Raw genomic sequence first — 14,152 nt, 5'->3', positions numbered from 1 at the left:
ATTAGTCTCGGTTCAGGTAGAAAAAAGAAGAAGAAAAAAAATAAATGTTACGAAAGAGAATCCGTGAAAAGAATATTAATGGTAATAAGATTTCCACTAATATGATCATAATTAATTTCCACAATTTTGTGTAAAGGAAAAGATATGCTTTTATGGTAAGACAAATTTCCATTGATGGTCATATTTAATTTCGTATTATTTCTTTGATTCCTAAATTGACCCATTGTTAGGGGTGGATATTAATTGCGTTAGTTTGTTTACATGAGTTCAACATAGATAGTTCAACAAACAGAAATTGACAATTAAATTAGTTAGAAAGAAGAAATGAGTTCAACCATCACCATTTTGGAAACATGGACTAATAATAATAGTCAGACTGAATTGTATTTACTGTTTACATGGGAAATTCAGTTTATTTATATTATTCACATTACTTTTTACCAAATGAGCGGTTGTTGCATGAAAAATATGAATCTAGCATATAATATACACCACACATATAACGTAGTTGTTGATGTATTAAAATATTGAAACGGTCGTAAGATTTCAATTCAAATTTGTTTGAGAACCATCAAATATAAGCCATTGATAGAAATATATCTTAATCAATAACCAGAAAACACTCGTATTTTTATTCATAAAAGTCCTGAATTTCATTTTAAAATCTAGCAATAGTAATGTTTTCGAGTTATTGCTATACAGTTATACTATTAATTAACGTAAATAAATACAAAGAAAAAGAAAAGAAACATGCATGACTCACAACATATCAAAAAGTCATTTCTTAACCAAATCCTACTAATATGTTATTTAATTACTGTTTTGTCTTCTTAAAGACACATTTATTCTTCTTCGTCTTCTTTCACCCTTCGTCTTCGTCTCTCTCTCTCTCCCTCTCTCTCTCAAGCAGAGTTTTTGACTCATGAAAATGAATGAGTCGTATTTAGAATCGACGAAGACGGCAGTCAAATTCAACCTTTATCGATGAAAAGGTCTATCTTTTCCACCGTGGCGTTCTCCGTCACCGTCGCCGTTATCTCAATCGTCGTCTTCTTCCTCCCGATTCCCGCCGCCGCTTTAGGCTCAGGCTCAACTTACGCCGTCGTGTACGGCTCCGACACCCTCTGCGCGTTGATCTCCAGCCAGCCCACGCAGCGCATCCTCTGCTACAACACGCGCCTCCGTACCAACCTCACTCTCAACCCCGGCGTCTCCTTCTCCTCGATCGCCGCCGGCGAGAATTTCCTCTGCGGGATACGATCCGGCGGTTACAGCCTCCTCTGCTGGGAGAACATCGGAAGCTACACTCTGAAACCGAAGCGAATCTACTACAACGACGCCGTCTTGCTCGAGAGTCTCTCCGTCGGCGATGGTCAAATCTGCGCCACCGTTAACGGAACAAACGCCGTGAAATGCTGGAGAAACGATCCGTCAACGCCTCCGAACGAGGGGTTGAACTCAATTTCCTCCGGCGTTGGGTTCTCATGCGGCGTCTCGGTTCGAAACAACCGAGTCCTCTGCTGGGGAAAGGATCCGGTTAAATCCGGTCAGATCCAAACCGGATTCGGAAACCAAACGATGGTTAGCATATCGGCCGGGGAGTCGCACGCTTGCGGGTTAAACTCCACGGGGAGTTTGATCTGCATCGGAAGCAACGAATCGGGTCAGCTTAATGCTCCATCGGGTCAACCTTATCTCTACTCGGATCTCTCTCTCGGGTCGAACTTCACTTGCGCGACGCGAAGCTCGAACAGTTCCGTAACGTGCTGGGGAGGAGGAACAGAGAGGTTCAACAGTGTAACCGAAAAGATCTCATTCGAGTCAGTTACATCCGGGTCGGGTCTAATCTGCGGGTTGATATCCGGTAATCTATCCGTTATGTGTTGGAGCCCTAATAACTTCTCAAGAATCTTCCTTCCTTTCCAAGATATCTTACCAGGTCCTTGCGTTGAATCATCTCTTTGCACGTGCGGTGTGTATCCACGATCTGATCAGCTGTGCTCCGGCTCGGGTTCGATCTGCAGCAAATGCAAAATCTCACCTCCTCCACAACCACTATCACCACCACCCCCACCCCCACCCCCACCACCACCGTCAGAGTCAACCTCATCTCCGCCGTCGAAGGCGTTAACGAGAGGATTACTAGCGTTTGCGATCGTTGGATCAGTTGGAGCTTTCGCTGGCGTTTGCAGTGTGGTTTACTGTTTGTGGACCGGAGGTTTCTTGGGGAAGAAGAAAGTTCATAACTCGGTTCAACCGACGATAACCCGCGGCGGTTCGAGTACTCGGTCAAGCAGCTCGGGGCCTTCTCGGTCCTTGACGATAAGACGTCAAGGATCGAGAATGTTTTCGATGAGGAGACAGAGAAGCGGGACGTCTTCGATGAAACACGCGGATAAAGCCGAGGAGTTCTCCTTCTCCGAGCTCGCTTCCGCCACCGGGAACTTCTCCTTAGAGAACAAGATCGGCTCCGGGAGCTTCGGTGTTGTCTACAGAGGCAAACTCAGCGACGGGAGAGAAGTCGCGATAAAACGCGGCGAGATAAACGCGAAACTGAAGAAGTTTCAGGAGAAAGAAACCGCGTTTGACTCGGAAATCGCGTTTCTATCGAGGCTTCACCATAAGCACTTGGTGAGGCTCGTTGGGTACTGCGAGGAGCGAGAGGAGAAGCTTCTGGTCTACGATTACATGAAGAACGGTGCGCTTTACGACCATCTTCACGACAAGAACAACGTGGAGAAACACAGCAGTTTGGTCAACTCGTGGAAAATGCGGATCAAAATCGCGTTGGACGCGGCTAGAGGGATCGAGTATCTACACAACTACGCCGTGCCGCCGATTATTCATAGAGACATCAAGTCATCGAACATCTTGCTAGACTCTAATTGGGTCGCTAGAGTTTCGGATTTCGGGTTATCGTTAATGGGTCCGGAGCTAGGGAAAGATCATCAGCACCCTCCGATGAAAGCTGCTGGAACGGTCGGGTACATCGATCCAGAATATTACAGTCTCAATGTTTTAACGGACAAGAGTGATGTCTACGGGTTGGGAGTTGTGTTGTTGGAACTGCTGACCGGTAAAAGAGCGATTTTTAGGAACGGTGGGGATGTGGAAGAAGGGTGTGTCCCGGTGCATTTGGTGGAATACTCTGTTTCGGCGATTACTATGGGTGAGCTGGGTCGGGTTTTGGATCCTAGAGTTGGATCGCCGGAGTTAGGGGAAGGAGATGCGGTGGAGCTGGTAGCTTATACGGCGATGCATTGTGTGAATGCTGAAGGGAGGAATCGGCCGACAATGACTGATATTGTCGGAAATTTGGAGAGAGCATTGGAGTTGTGTGGAGATAGTCATGGGAGTATCTCTAGTGGCATTTGCTCTATTGTCTCCGAGATTGAAAGAGATTAAAACTATTTTTACATAGATGATTTTTTTTTACCTGAGGATTTTATTTATTTTTCTAGTTTTTTTTTTGGTTTTTCTTGGATAATTGTTTTTGTAATTAATCATTAGTGGTAGTTGCTTAGGAGAATTTGAATATTCAACATTCGTGGTCTAACCTTTTGGTTGGGAAATGTATAATCTGGACAGCGGAGAGCGAATATTAAAATTGGATCATTGTTTTGAAAAGAAAGAAAAGTTTGTGTGACACTATTATGATGTCGTTGTTTTGGACCATCTGGTCAAACCGTGTGTTGTTTCATGCTGGTAGAGCCACCAGCATGGTAGGGAGACGATGGATATTGGATAATGACTTTGGCGTGGAATCCCTTATATATTAATTGAGGAACAAGATGTAACCTCAATTTTGTATTAATTAAAAGAGGCCCCAATGCATAGGTGGCACTCAATTAGGTAGTCAATTACATTCAATTGAAAAATAAGTAGGTCCACATTCGATTTTTATATGTTGTTAGATACATAAATTGGTCAAACTATATGATATAATGATATGATATGATATTTTCTTTCCTTAAATAAAACCTACGGAATTACCATAAATGACTAATATATATATGACAATTAATGAGTTTAATAATAAAGATTTGATAACAATGTATATCTCCTCCATCATTTTTTGTTTAATTTTATATTGTTAAAATAAATTAAACAATCAAATTAGCTATAAAAATAAAATTTAGATTTTTTCGTATATGTTATATTTTGAATTTTTAAAAACGACAATAAATGACTAAAACTATTAAAATTATTATGTTAAAAATTAATGATCAATGGTTTAACATTTTTATTATAAGAAGATACACATGATTTTAAAACCATATGAGTAAAAAATATCATTTAATAATAAAATAAACAAATATATATATATATATTAAACACTATATACCATAAGATTACATAAATATTTTAATAGTAAAACTTTCAATGAATTTTCAAGAACATTTATAAATTATAAACTTATTAAAGATTTCAGATTGAAAATTTTGTTATCGATGATTTAAATATTTTGTTATAAAACGATATGAACGATCATAGAACCGTATGATTATAAATTCTTATTTAATAAATAACTATACAAAATATACTATTCCTAGAAAAATAGGTTGGTCCATCTTAACTTATATTACACTTTTTATTAAACTAACTATCGAATTGATAAATAACGTACCAAAAAATGCTTTGCACTTTTCTTAAATAAAAGCTACGAAATTACCTAATATGATTAACGTATATGTGAAAATTAATTATAATGAATAATAAATATTTGATAACAATTTTTGTATCTTAGTTCGTTTTTTAATTTTATATTATTAAAATATATTTAAAAATCACATTAAATATATAATAAAAACATTTATAATTTTTCTTATATGTTATATTTTGAATTTTTCAAAACGTCTATAAATTATTAGAAATTTGAAGATCCCCACTCTGAAAATTTTGTGATCAATAGATTATTTTTTTGTCATAATAAGTTACAAATGATCATAAAATTGTATTAATATGAACTTTTATTTAATATTATAAGAAGATACACATTATTTTAAAACCATATGAGTAAAAAATATCATTTAATAATAAAACATATATATTTATATATATATATAGATTATACTATATACCATAAGATTACATAAATATTTTAATATTAAAACTTTCAATGAATTTTCAAAAACATTTATAAATTATAAACTTATTAAAGATTTCACATTGAAAATTTTGTTATCGATGATTTAAATATTCAGTTATAAAATGATATGAATGATCATAGAACTGTATGATTATAAATTCTCATTTAATAAATGACTATATAAAATATACTATTCTTAGAAAAATAGGTTGGTCCATCTTGACTTACATTATATTTTTTATTAAACTAACTATCGAATTGATAAATAATCTACCAAAATTTTTTTTGCACTTTCCTTAATTAGAAGCTACGAAATTACCTAATATGATTAACGTATATATGAAAATTAATTATTATGAATAATAAATATTTGATAACAATTTTGGTATCTTAGTTCTTTTTTTTTAATTTTATATTATTGAAAGATATTAAAAAATCACATTAAATATATAATAAAAACATTTATATTTTTTCTTATATGTTATATTTGAATTTTTCAAAACGTCTATATATTATTAGAAATTTGAATATTCCACTCTGAAAATTTTGTGATCAATAGATTATTTTTTTGTTATAATAAGTTACAAATGATCATAAAATATAACGCATATCAATTTTTATTTAATAAATATTCAAACTAAATAATATATATATATATATATATATAACACTAATGATTTAAAGCAACAAGATTGGCTGATCAATTTAGTCGTCCAGTTGAAATCTTTCAAAAGTATGTGAAAGACTAAAGTCAAAGTAAATATGGATTTAGAATAGTAGTTATATTTTACTAACCAAATACCGAAAAAACCGAACCGAACCAAAACTAACCCGATATCCGGGTTGAACTCCCGTAATCCAAATGAAGCTAAACTATTGTTTCATTCTCCAAAATATAATAAAAATAATAACTTAATTCCGCGCAAAGCGCGGATCTTATCCTAGTTATAATGTATACTCTACTCTCTTTCTGTGAAGGCAGCCATAGACATTTCATGAAAGAGAAGTTATTAATTAATTTAAGGAAAAGTTAAAAGTGGGTCCTTTCTTACACGTGTGTGGTCTCTTAGGTTGACATGTCATCATGCAGACAAGCAAACCCGAATCTGTTGAGTTGGAAGATTCCAATTTATTAGCGGTCAACAGTTTCTTCCGTCTTTTATTCTTTTTGAATTTTCCAAGTCATTAAAGTTTTGCTTTATGTTTTGACGAAAGTTATTCTATAATTTTTTTTTTTTACTAAGAACTTTGATTTTTTTTTATAAATATGAACTAAAAATATTTTAAGGAGAAATATATAATTCGATAGTTTGATGTATTTTTAGAATGATGAATATATAAATTATAATATATCTTAATACGAAAGATAGAAATTAGGTCAACTTATACAAAGACATCAAATAATAAGTTCATTAAGGTCGGAAATTTTTTCTTGCGTCTCCAATAATTCTGTCAAATTCAAGGGCAATCTCAGTCAAAGTTAAGTAGAGTTTCGATGAAGCTTCCAAACATGTGTTTAAGTGTTTTGATCCTAACAAAAGAATGTGTGGTTTGTTAATGCAGTATCCAACATTATCTGCGGTATAAAACATGATCCCTAGAGTCCGGATCAAAACACATACAACAGGTGTTACAGCTAATGTTAACTGAAATCCCATTCATTTACTTTGAGCGGTCCTTCTAAGAGCATCTCCAACCCCACTCCATATTTTACTCTAAAATGGAAAAAATGGAGTGAAAAATGGAGTGATGAACAAAAAATAAAAGGATTACTCCATTTTTTTAAATTTGGAGTAAAATATGAAGTGGGGTTGGAGATGCCCTAACTTCAAAAAGAAAAATACTAAACTTCAAAGTCATATCTAAAAAAGAAAAGAAAAAATGATGGGCCATATAACTTCAAAATTGAATTAATGATCTACAATGGGCCATGGAACTAACTTTTAGATATACACCATATTAATAAAAGTTCTTCCACGCGGAATAAACTAACGTAGAAGATATACACGGATGATCTTATTTTTAAGAAGTGTGGCGGCAGTAAGGTGGTGGGGCAGCCATGGCGGTAAGGACGGCAAACAAATAAGTGTCTTCTTGTCTAACTTATTGTTTTTATATTTGATATCAGACCTTTACAATCAACTTGATCTAACAGCAATACAATATACACTTCCACTAGAATAATAGAGGATTTGCAATACATAATTATCCAACATTTAAAAAATAATAATAAAAGATTTCTTAAAATACTAATACTTTAACTTTTTTTTTTTGAATAACACTTTAACATTATTTAATTTCAAGATTTATCGGAGAATTCTTAAAGATTCTCAGTTCGTACTTGCAGCTTAGTAGCTTACAGTTCAAAATTTCATTATGATGCAAGAAGAAAACATATCAAAGAAATATATACGGAGAAATGACCTTGCAAGTATTTAGTTATATCATATTTACTTCATTCAACCATTCAAATGTTACGGATCAGAAGCCTAAAACTAAAAGTGTGCAAGTAATGGGATGGCAACACAGTTTTTTTACAATCAACTTGATCTAACAGCAATACAATATACACTTCCACTAGAATAATAGAGGATTTGCAATACATAATTATCCAACATTTAAAAAATAATAATAAAAGATTTCTTAAAATACTAATACTTTAACTTTTTTTTTTTGAATAACACTTTAACATTATTTAATTTCAAGATTTATCGGAGAATTCTTAAAGATTCTCAGTTCGTACTTGCAGCTTAGTAGCTTACAGTTCAAAATTTCATTATGATGCAAGAAAAAAACATATCAAAGAAATATATACGGAGAAATGACCTTGATGCAAGAAAAAAACATATCAAAGAAATATATACGGAGAAATGACCTTGCAAGTATTTAGTTATATCATGTTTACTTCATTCAACCATTCAAATGTTACGGATCAGAAGCCTAAAACTAAAAGTGTGCAAGTAATGGGATGGCAACACAGTTTTTTTTAAATCAGCATAAAATTTTGTTCACTCACACTCACAGCTCAACACTAAAAAACCAATATGGAACGATCTCACCATTACCAAACTCATCCAACCACAATCACAAACTCGGTTTATTTTCTGTACCAGATCCGGTTTAAAGTGCTTAAACCCGGAGAACATTTCTTATACATATAAACTCACACAAACTCCAACCGCACAAGAAGCTTCACGGATCTACACTTCACCCCATCCTGATTATGCAAAGGAACAACACGTATTCCTTGCCTCAGTTCCCAAACCGGCAAGCAAGTTTGGCCTCCAAAATCATCTTTCTCCGACATGTCATACTCATGTACCTCTATGCGCAAGAGAGCAAGCTCTGGAACAGTTAATGGGAACTCAAAAACCTCATTCCAATCTGGTATCCAATTATCCTCTAACATTTTCGTCTTCTTCATCACCGTATCTGCTGTGACTCCAGCAATCCCCACCTGAAAATATTGTGATCATCAGTTTCAGCCTCAAAACTAAAACCTATAAGGTTGCAAATTATTTTTACCCTTGTATAGAAATCAGGTGGAGAATATCTATCAAAGTGTGTGTGAGGAAAGTCATAGTACCAGCCTTCTCCCATGTAGATAGTTACCTATAAAATTATATACAAGTACTTAAATCAAAAATATTATAAGTTCATGAGGTTTTACGCAAAGGATATATATCTGACCCTTAGTGTTGTCTTTACAGGTAATGTAGCTTCCGGATCAAACACAGGGTCAGACTTCAACAGAATTTCTGGTTTCTTGATGTATCCACATCCTCCATTGGCTCTGAACATTCCTTGCATGACCCATAGTGATCTTCCTTGTCCCTTCACAAGAATAAGTCATTTCAAAAATTTAATATGTTCTGTTGAAGATAATGGAACAAGATAGCTTGGAAATGAGAAAAATGAAGAGGAGACCTGCATATTGAAAGCCACCATTTGAGCACCATGGCTCCAGCCAACCAATGGATTGTAATTTGATGAAGTAATTCTAGTTCCTTTTGGGTAAATCCGAAGCATATTCCGCTGAGTAAACCTACAATCAATACTCCATGAATGATCAACATAGTTTCTTAGAACACTTTGGAAACATGACATGTTATTAAAGGCAATACCTCACAATCTGTTTAGCATACTTTTCTGAGGCCTTTTCAAGTTGTTCTTCACTCAAGCTAAGCCTTCTTACTTTATTAGGATCCACTTTCAAACATTCAACCATCCCGCCTTTCGGTTTGCCAGCCTGGATTGCAATCAGATTCTTATATTGTGGAGGCACATTCTTTTTTAACTTATCTCCTTCATCATCGTCGTCGTCATCATCATCGTCATCATCATCATTTGAATCATTCTACAACAAGAAAGAAACAAAAACCAACTTATACATATGAAAACCCCCATGAAACTGAATGAACATGATGTGTGTCTCTACACAAACCTTGTCATCACTTGTGTCCTTGCGAGTAAAGGTTGGAACCTCTCTCCCCCAAACTTCTTCATCACCCAAACTCCTATCTTTCTTCACCACATCTTCATCATCTGTCGATTTCTTGTACTCTTTTGGAGGTTTGGTTGAGATGATAATACGCTTTTTCAAAGACGCTGGTGATGGGAACTCCTTTAAGCATTCTCCAGGAGGAGGAGTAAACAAAATTTCTCCAAAGATCTCACTAACCATCTAGAACAAAACATCTCTAAATCATTATAAAGAGAAACTATAGCAGAGAGAAGTTCTAAGAGAAATGCAAAACAAGCTCACACCTCAGCAACTTTAGCCTGGAGTTTTGGAGTAAGATGATCTTCAAGAGTTACAACAACTGGATAATCTGACACATCAAATGCATATGTTTGAATAGCATTCAGACATCTGCTCAGCTCCACAGGTGATGTAAGTGTCCTATTAAAAAAAATGATCAAATACAGTTTTAACATCTAAGAACAGATCAAGAAACCATGATTCATTAGATGACTAATAGCTACAATTAAAAATCGGGCAAACATATACAATCAAATTTCATTGCATTATACATTTACCTTCCATGAAGAACATCAATACCATCTTCATCTGAGTTTGGCCAAAGATCTAATTCAATAACCCTGACACCTTTCCTCAATGCATCTATTATAGGTACTTCACTGCAGTCACTACTCAGCTGATTACCAGTTAAATACGAATTATGCCCCGTAAATATGAAATAATCTGACAATGGAGCATCCATGTCTTGGTGCACCTGCAAAAAAACATACCAATAGTCATAAGAATCAATCTCCAGGAAAAAAATAAAACTAATGATCACATTCCTATCCAGGATAGCATCTGAGGTTTAGAGGCCATAAACATTTTAAAGTTAATCTTAATAATTTAAAAGTTTTACAATTTTGAGGATTATTTGACCTATGCATAATAACTATTTAAAATTTGGGAGTAATGACGAATGTTTCTATCTGCATTCCAAATACAAAACTTCAATCTAATCCTGAATATCGCATAATGTTAACATTTAAATAAGAAGATCACCTCATGATAAGCAAGAGGAGAGTTGTTGGCACTGAATAGGTATTTGAAGAAAGCGTCAAGGTGGAGACCATTGCGGTGAAGAAGAGAAGATGAGGCATTGACGATCGCTTGAGCCTCTTCTCTCGTCGCTTGATCTTGTTTCTGAACATCGGTGAGAAACCTAAGGAGATGATCAACAGTCATGAGCCCTTTGTCGGAGTAGTTATCGAAAATGGTCTTGATCTCAGGCGGTGCAACCGACGCCGTGTGTCGGTACCTCCGACGGAAACAGAAACAGACTTTGTATGTTTGCTTCGACATTGGAACAGAAGAACGATTCTTTAGAGATCTGTATGTGAATCGGAGTTGTTTAGTTTAACTTTCTCGTTTGGTGGTTTTGATCGCAAAAAGATTGCTTTTCTATAAAACTTGGGATGTAAGGAATGATTTGCATTATTGGTCCACGTCGATTTTTTGTTTGTCGGCATGATAATAAATAATAATTAGATATTTCTTTGACTTTTTTTTAATACTTTCTTTCTAATTAATGATTAGATAAGTTCGTTTCATGCCTACAATGCCAGAAAAGGTATACAAAGATTTGAGTTTGAACGAGTTATGTGCTTAGCAAAGTAAAGTATTTGAGGAAACTAGTAAAGAAAAAGTATAATATTAGTTGTTAACAAATATTTTAATTCATAAAACAAAGGATAAAAATGTCAAAAATAACAGAAAATGTGTCTTGATTTATTTTCGGATGGAAGTCTCTATTTTCTTCTTTCAATCGCAAATTAAAATCCAATACCATATCGTTATCACATTCAATAGGCCCATCACCGAAAATGAAGCAAAAATATCTCATTGCACTATAGCTTTCCATGAAGAACATGTCTCTACCATCTTCTGAACTTGATGAGAATGGCTAAAGTTCCCAATTTTTAATCTCTGACGCTTTTATTCAATGCTTGTCTCGTTTAGTACGAATCATGCCCACGTAAATATGATAATAATGGAGGGGCATTCATATGTATCTAACTTGCAAACCATTTAAATAAGGGGTCATACTGAAAACATTTTATAACTTGAGGGTACATTTACAATATTTCCCAAAATTTGCAACACGAGGATCTGCTTTGTTGGAACAGAACTGTTGGGAGAGAGATCTGGGTGGAACAAAAGAAGCACGAAACATAGTTTGATTTGATCCCCGACAAATCGAAGTAATGGCGATAACGGCGACAAGATTGGTATCTCTGACTCTCTTGTGGATAGTCGTCCTCTTCGTAACACTTGCTCTCATCCAGGTTTAAACTTTGATTCTCTGGTAGTTTCTCGATCTGTGTCTGCGACATTACTTACGTTTTGTGGCTTCACTAATGCAAAATCAGATTAAATTGACTGATGTTGCTGATCCTATGGTCAATGAGAAGGTCCCTGATCAGGTTAGCAACCGAGCTCATAACAATCGTGTGTTTGATTGATCAGACTTTGTAATTAAAGGTTTGAGATTTATCAGGTAGGAGAGGATTTAGAAGGAGTTACCCACAAAGTTTACTTTGATATTCAGATCAATGGTTCACCTGCAGGTTCATAAAGTTTCCTCCTTTTTTTTTCTATTTTAATTTGGAAAATTTTAAACCAAAAAAATATATCTGATTTTTATGTGTTGAATCACAAAAGTGTATGATATAATTTAAAAGCCTTAAGTCGTTGAATCAGAAACTGCTTTCTTTTTTTCTCCTTTTTGCAATGTCACTCTTGTCTCTAAGTGAAACTGTGACTGTTTTGTCTGAAGCTAATGCTCATAGAGTAAACTTTTGCTTACGTTTTGTCTCTCATGTATATAGGGAGGATTCTCATTGGGCTTTTTGGGAAGATAGTTCCTAAAACTGCAGGTACAGTTTCGAGTCAAAGAGTGATGGGAAACATCTTCAAATTGTCTGTCTCTCTGGGGTGATTTCCGTTTAATGAATCCATTGATTTTTCCTTCTTTGCAGAGAACTTTCGAGCGCTTTGCACGGGTAGCCAAGTAGCTTCTGTTTCCCCTCTTTAACACTCGTAGTCTTTAAATCTTTTGAGACAAAAGAGTGTTTTTGGGGTTTTGATGTTTTATCCTCTCCTTTGTGTGCAGGAGAGAAAGGAGTTGGGAACATGGGGAAGCCTCTTTATTTCAAAGGAAGTACTTTCCATAGGATCATTCCTAGCTTCATGATTCAGGGTGGAGACTTCACACGAGGCGATGGGAGAGGTGGAGAGTCGATCTATGGCGATAAGTTTGCTGATGAAAACTTCAAACTCAAACACACCGGGCCAGGTAACGCTCTAAAGCTACCTTCTAAGGCTAGTAAAAAAACTCAATACATAATGAAAAGAGAAAAGCTTACGGGGTTGAGTCTGCAAATGGATCTTAGGGGTCTTATCAATGGCAAACTCTGGACCAGACTCCAACGGTTCACAGTTCTTTATCACAACCGTCACCACGGGTTGGTAAGTAGGCTTGATGATTCTGTTTTCAGCGTTATCTGATTATGAGATTTTTAACGGTGTTTTGGCAAAAAGGTTGGACGGACATCACGTTGTGTTTGGGAAGGTATTGTCTGGAATGAAAGTAGTGCGCAAGATCGAGGCTCAAGGACAAAGCAGTGGAGAGCCCAAAGGCAAAGTTATCATTTTGGACAGTGGAGAAGTTTCTTTGTAAATTATCTTTCTTCCAGTTTTAGAAACTTCAAAAACGAAACCATATTGTATGTTTTCTTCATCTTTGTGAAACACACACAAAGATCAAGTGTTACACTCTTTCATCCAATGCTTTTAAAACCAGACCAGTAACCGAACCAAAAAAAATTTAGGTTACGCGTCAATAAGGTTTCGACCAGATTCAGTTAGGTTCAACCAAATTCAACTGAGTTCAATTATAGAATAAAAATACAATTAAATCTAAATGTTTGATTTTTTTTATAACATCAAATTGAATTACTTCTAATGGGAATGTATATGATCTACATGCAAAAGATCATTTAAATGTTTGGTTTGTTATTTTCGATAAATTTTACAAACATAATAAAATTTAGTTATTAGTTTTTGATAGAAATAATTATAAATTAAATTTAAATATAAACCAAATGAAAATAAAATATAAAATCAATATTTTGACTTCAAATATAAAATTAATATTTTAATTACAAATATAATGAAAAATAAATAAAAATTGTTTGTATGTTTTTTTTAAATTACCATTTTTTTGGTAAAAATCTGAACAATTCCTTTCTAAAATTGATTTTGATTAGTAAATTATAAACAAATCTAGTTTTGATTCACCTGATCCGGATATGTTCACGGTTCATATGGTTTAATCCGGTTCGGTACAGGTTTAAAAACACTACTTTCATCCTAACAATCAACACAACAGTAAGTAAAGTGATAACTCATTTACTCAGGCACATTCAGCACACGAATCTCAACAATCAGCAAGATGACTTGCATGAGTGGGGATTATTAGCATAACATACCTTTTTGCGTGTAAATGTTAAATTCGCATAACATACTTTCATTTGCACCTT

General features: G+C 34.7%; 3 protein-coding genes across 3 annotated transcripts; 2 read left to right on the top strand and 1 right to left on the bottom strand.

Annotated features, from left to right (window-relative positions):
* Nucleotides 1-768: 768 nt before the first annotated feature.
* LOC106368124 (putative serine/threonine-protein kinase-like protein CCR3) lies at nt 769-3,654 on the top strand. Its single transcript, XM_013808013.3, has one exon. The coding sequence runs from the start codon at nt 985-987 to the stop codon at nt 3,403-3,405; it is 2,421 nt and encodes an 806-aa protein (XP_013663467.2). The 5' UTR covers nt 769-984; the 3' UTR covers nt 3,406-3,654.
* Nucleotides 3,655-7,974: 4,320 nt separating this feature from the next.
* Nucleotides 7,975-11,056, bottom strand: LOC106364955 (phosphoinositide phospholipase C 7). Its single transcript, XM_013804429.3, has 9 exons — nt 10,614-11,056; nt 10,130-10,326; nt 9,857-9,992; nt 9,534-9,773; nt 9,214-9,446; nt 9,017-9,134; nt 8,780-8,923; nt 8,615-8,701; nt 7,975-8,546 (listed from the first exon to the last, which is right to left on the bottom strand). Exons 1-9 carry the CDS (start codon nt 10,911-10,913, stop codon nt 8,253-8,255), a joined length of 1,749 nt encoding a protein of 582 aa, XP_013659883.2. The 5' UTR covers nt 10,914-11,056; the 3' UTR covers nt 7,975-8,252.
* Nucleotides 11,057-11,642: 586 nt separating this feature from the next.
* On the top strand, nt 11,643-13,417 carry LOC106368125 (peptidyl-prolyl cis-trans isomerase CYP21-2). The gene is made up of 8 exons (XM_013808014.3): nt 11,643-11,896; nt 11,981-12,034; nt 12,109-12,178; nt 12,440-12,487; nt 12,590-12,613; nt 12,724-12,906; nt 13,004-13,079; nt 13,152-13,417. Exons 1-8 carry the CDS (start codon nt 11,816-11,818, stop codon nt 13,288-13,290), a joined length of 675 nt encoding a protein of 224 aa, XP_013663468.2. The 5' UTR covers nt 11,643-11,815; the 3' UTR covers nt 13,291-13,417.
* The last annotated feature ends 735 nt before the right edge of the window (nt 13,418-14,152 follow it).

Source organism: Brassica napus, chromosome A9, assembly GCF_020379485.1.
Source record: "Brassica napus cultivar Da-Ae chromosome A9, Da-Ae, whole genome shotgun sequence".
In the NCBI taxonomy this organism is placed as follows: domain Eukaryota; kingdom Viridiplantae; phylum Streptophyta; class Magnoliopsida; order Brassicales; family Brassicaceae; genus Brassica; species Brassica napus.
Note: the sequence above shows the minus strand (reverse complement) of the source record. Positions and strands in the feature narration are given on the sequence as shown.

Coding starts and splice junctions, on each gene's coding strand:
- LOC106368125 (XM_013808014.3), top strand. CDS start 11,816: ATGGCGATAACGGCGACAAGATTGGTATCTCTGACTCTCTTGTGGATA. Junction 12,488..12,589: donor GATAGTTCCTAAAACTGCAG/GTACAGTTTCGA, acceptor CCTTCTTTGCAG/AGAACTTTCGAGCGCTTTGC. Junction 12,907..13,003: donor ACTCAAACACACCGGGCCAG/GTAACGCTCTAA, acceptor AATGGATCTTAG/GGGTCTTATCAATGGCAAAC.
- LOC106364955 (XM_013804429.3), bottom strand. CDS start 10,913: ATGTCGAAGCAAACATACAAAGTCTGTTTCTGTTTCCGTCGGAGGTAC. Junction 9,447..9,533: donor AGGACACAAGTGATGACAAG/GTTTGTGTAGAG, acceptor TTCTTGTTGTAG/AATGATTCAAATGATGATGA. Junction 8,547..8,614: donor CACCTGATTTCTATACAAGG/GTAAAAATAATT, acceptor CAATATTTTCAG/GTGGGGATTGCTGGAGTCAC.
- LOC106368124 (XM_013808013.3), top strand. CDS start 985: ATGAAAAGGTCTATCTTTTCCACCGTGGCGTTCTCCGTCACCGTCGCC.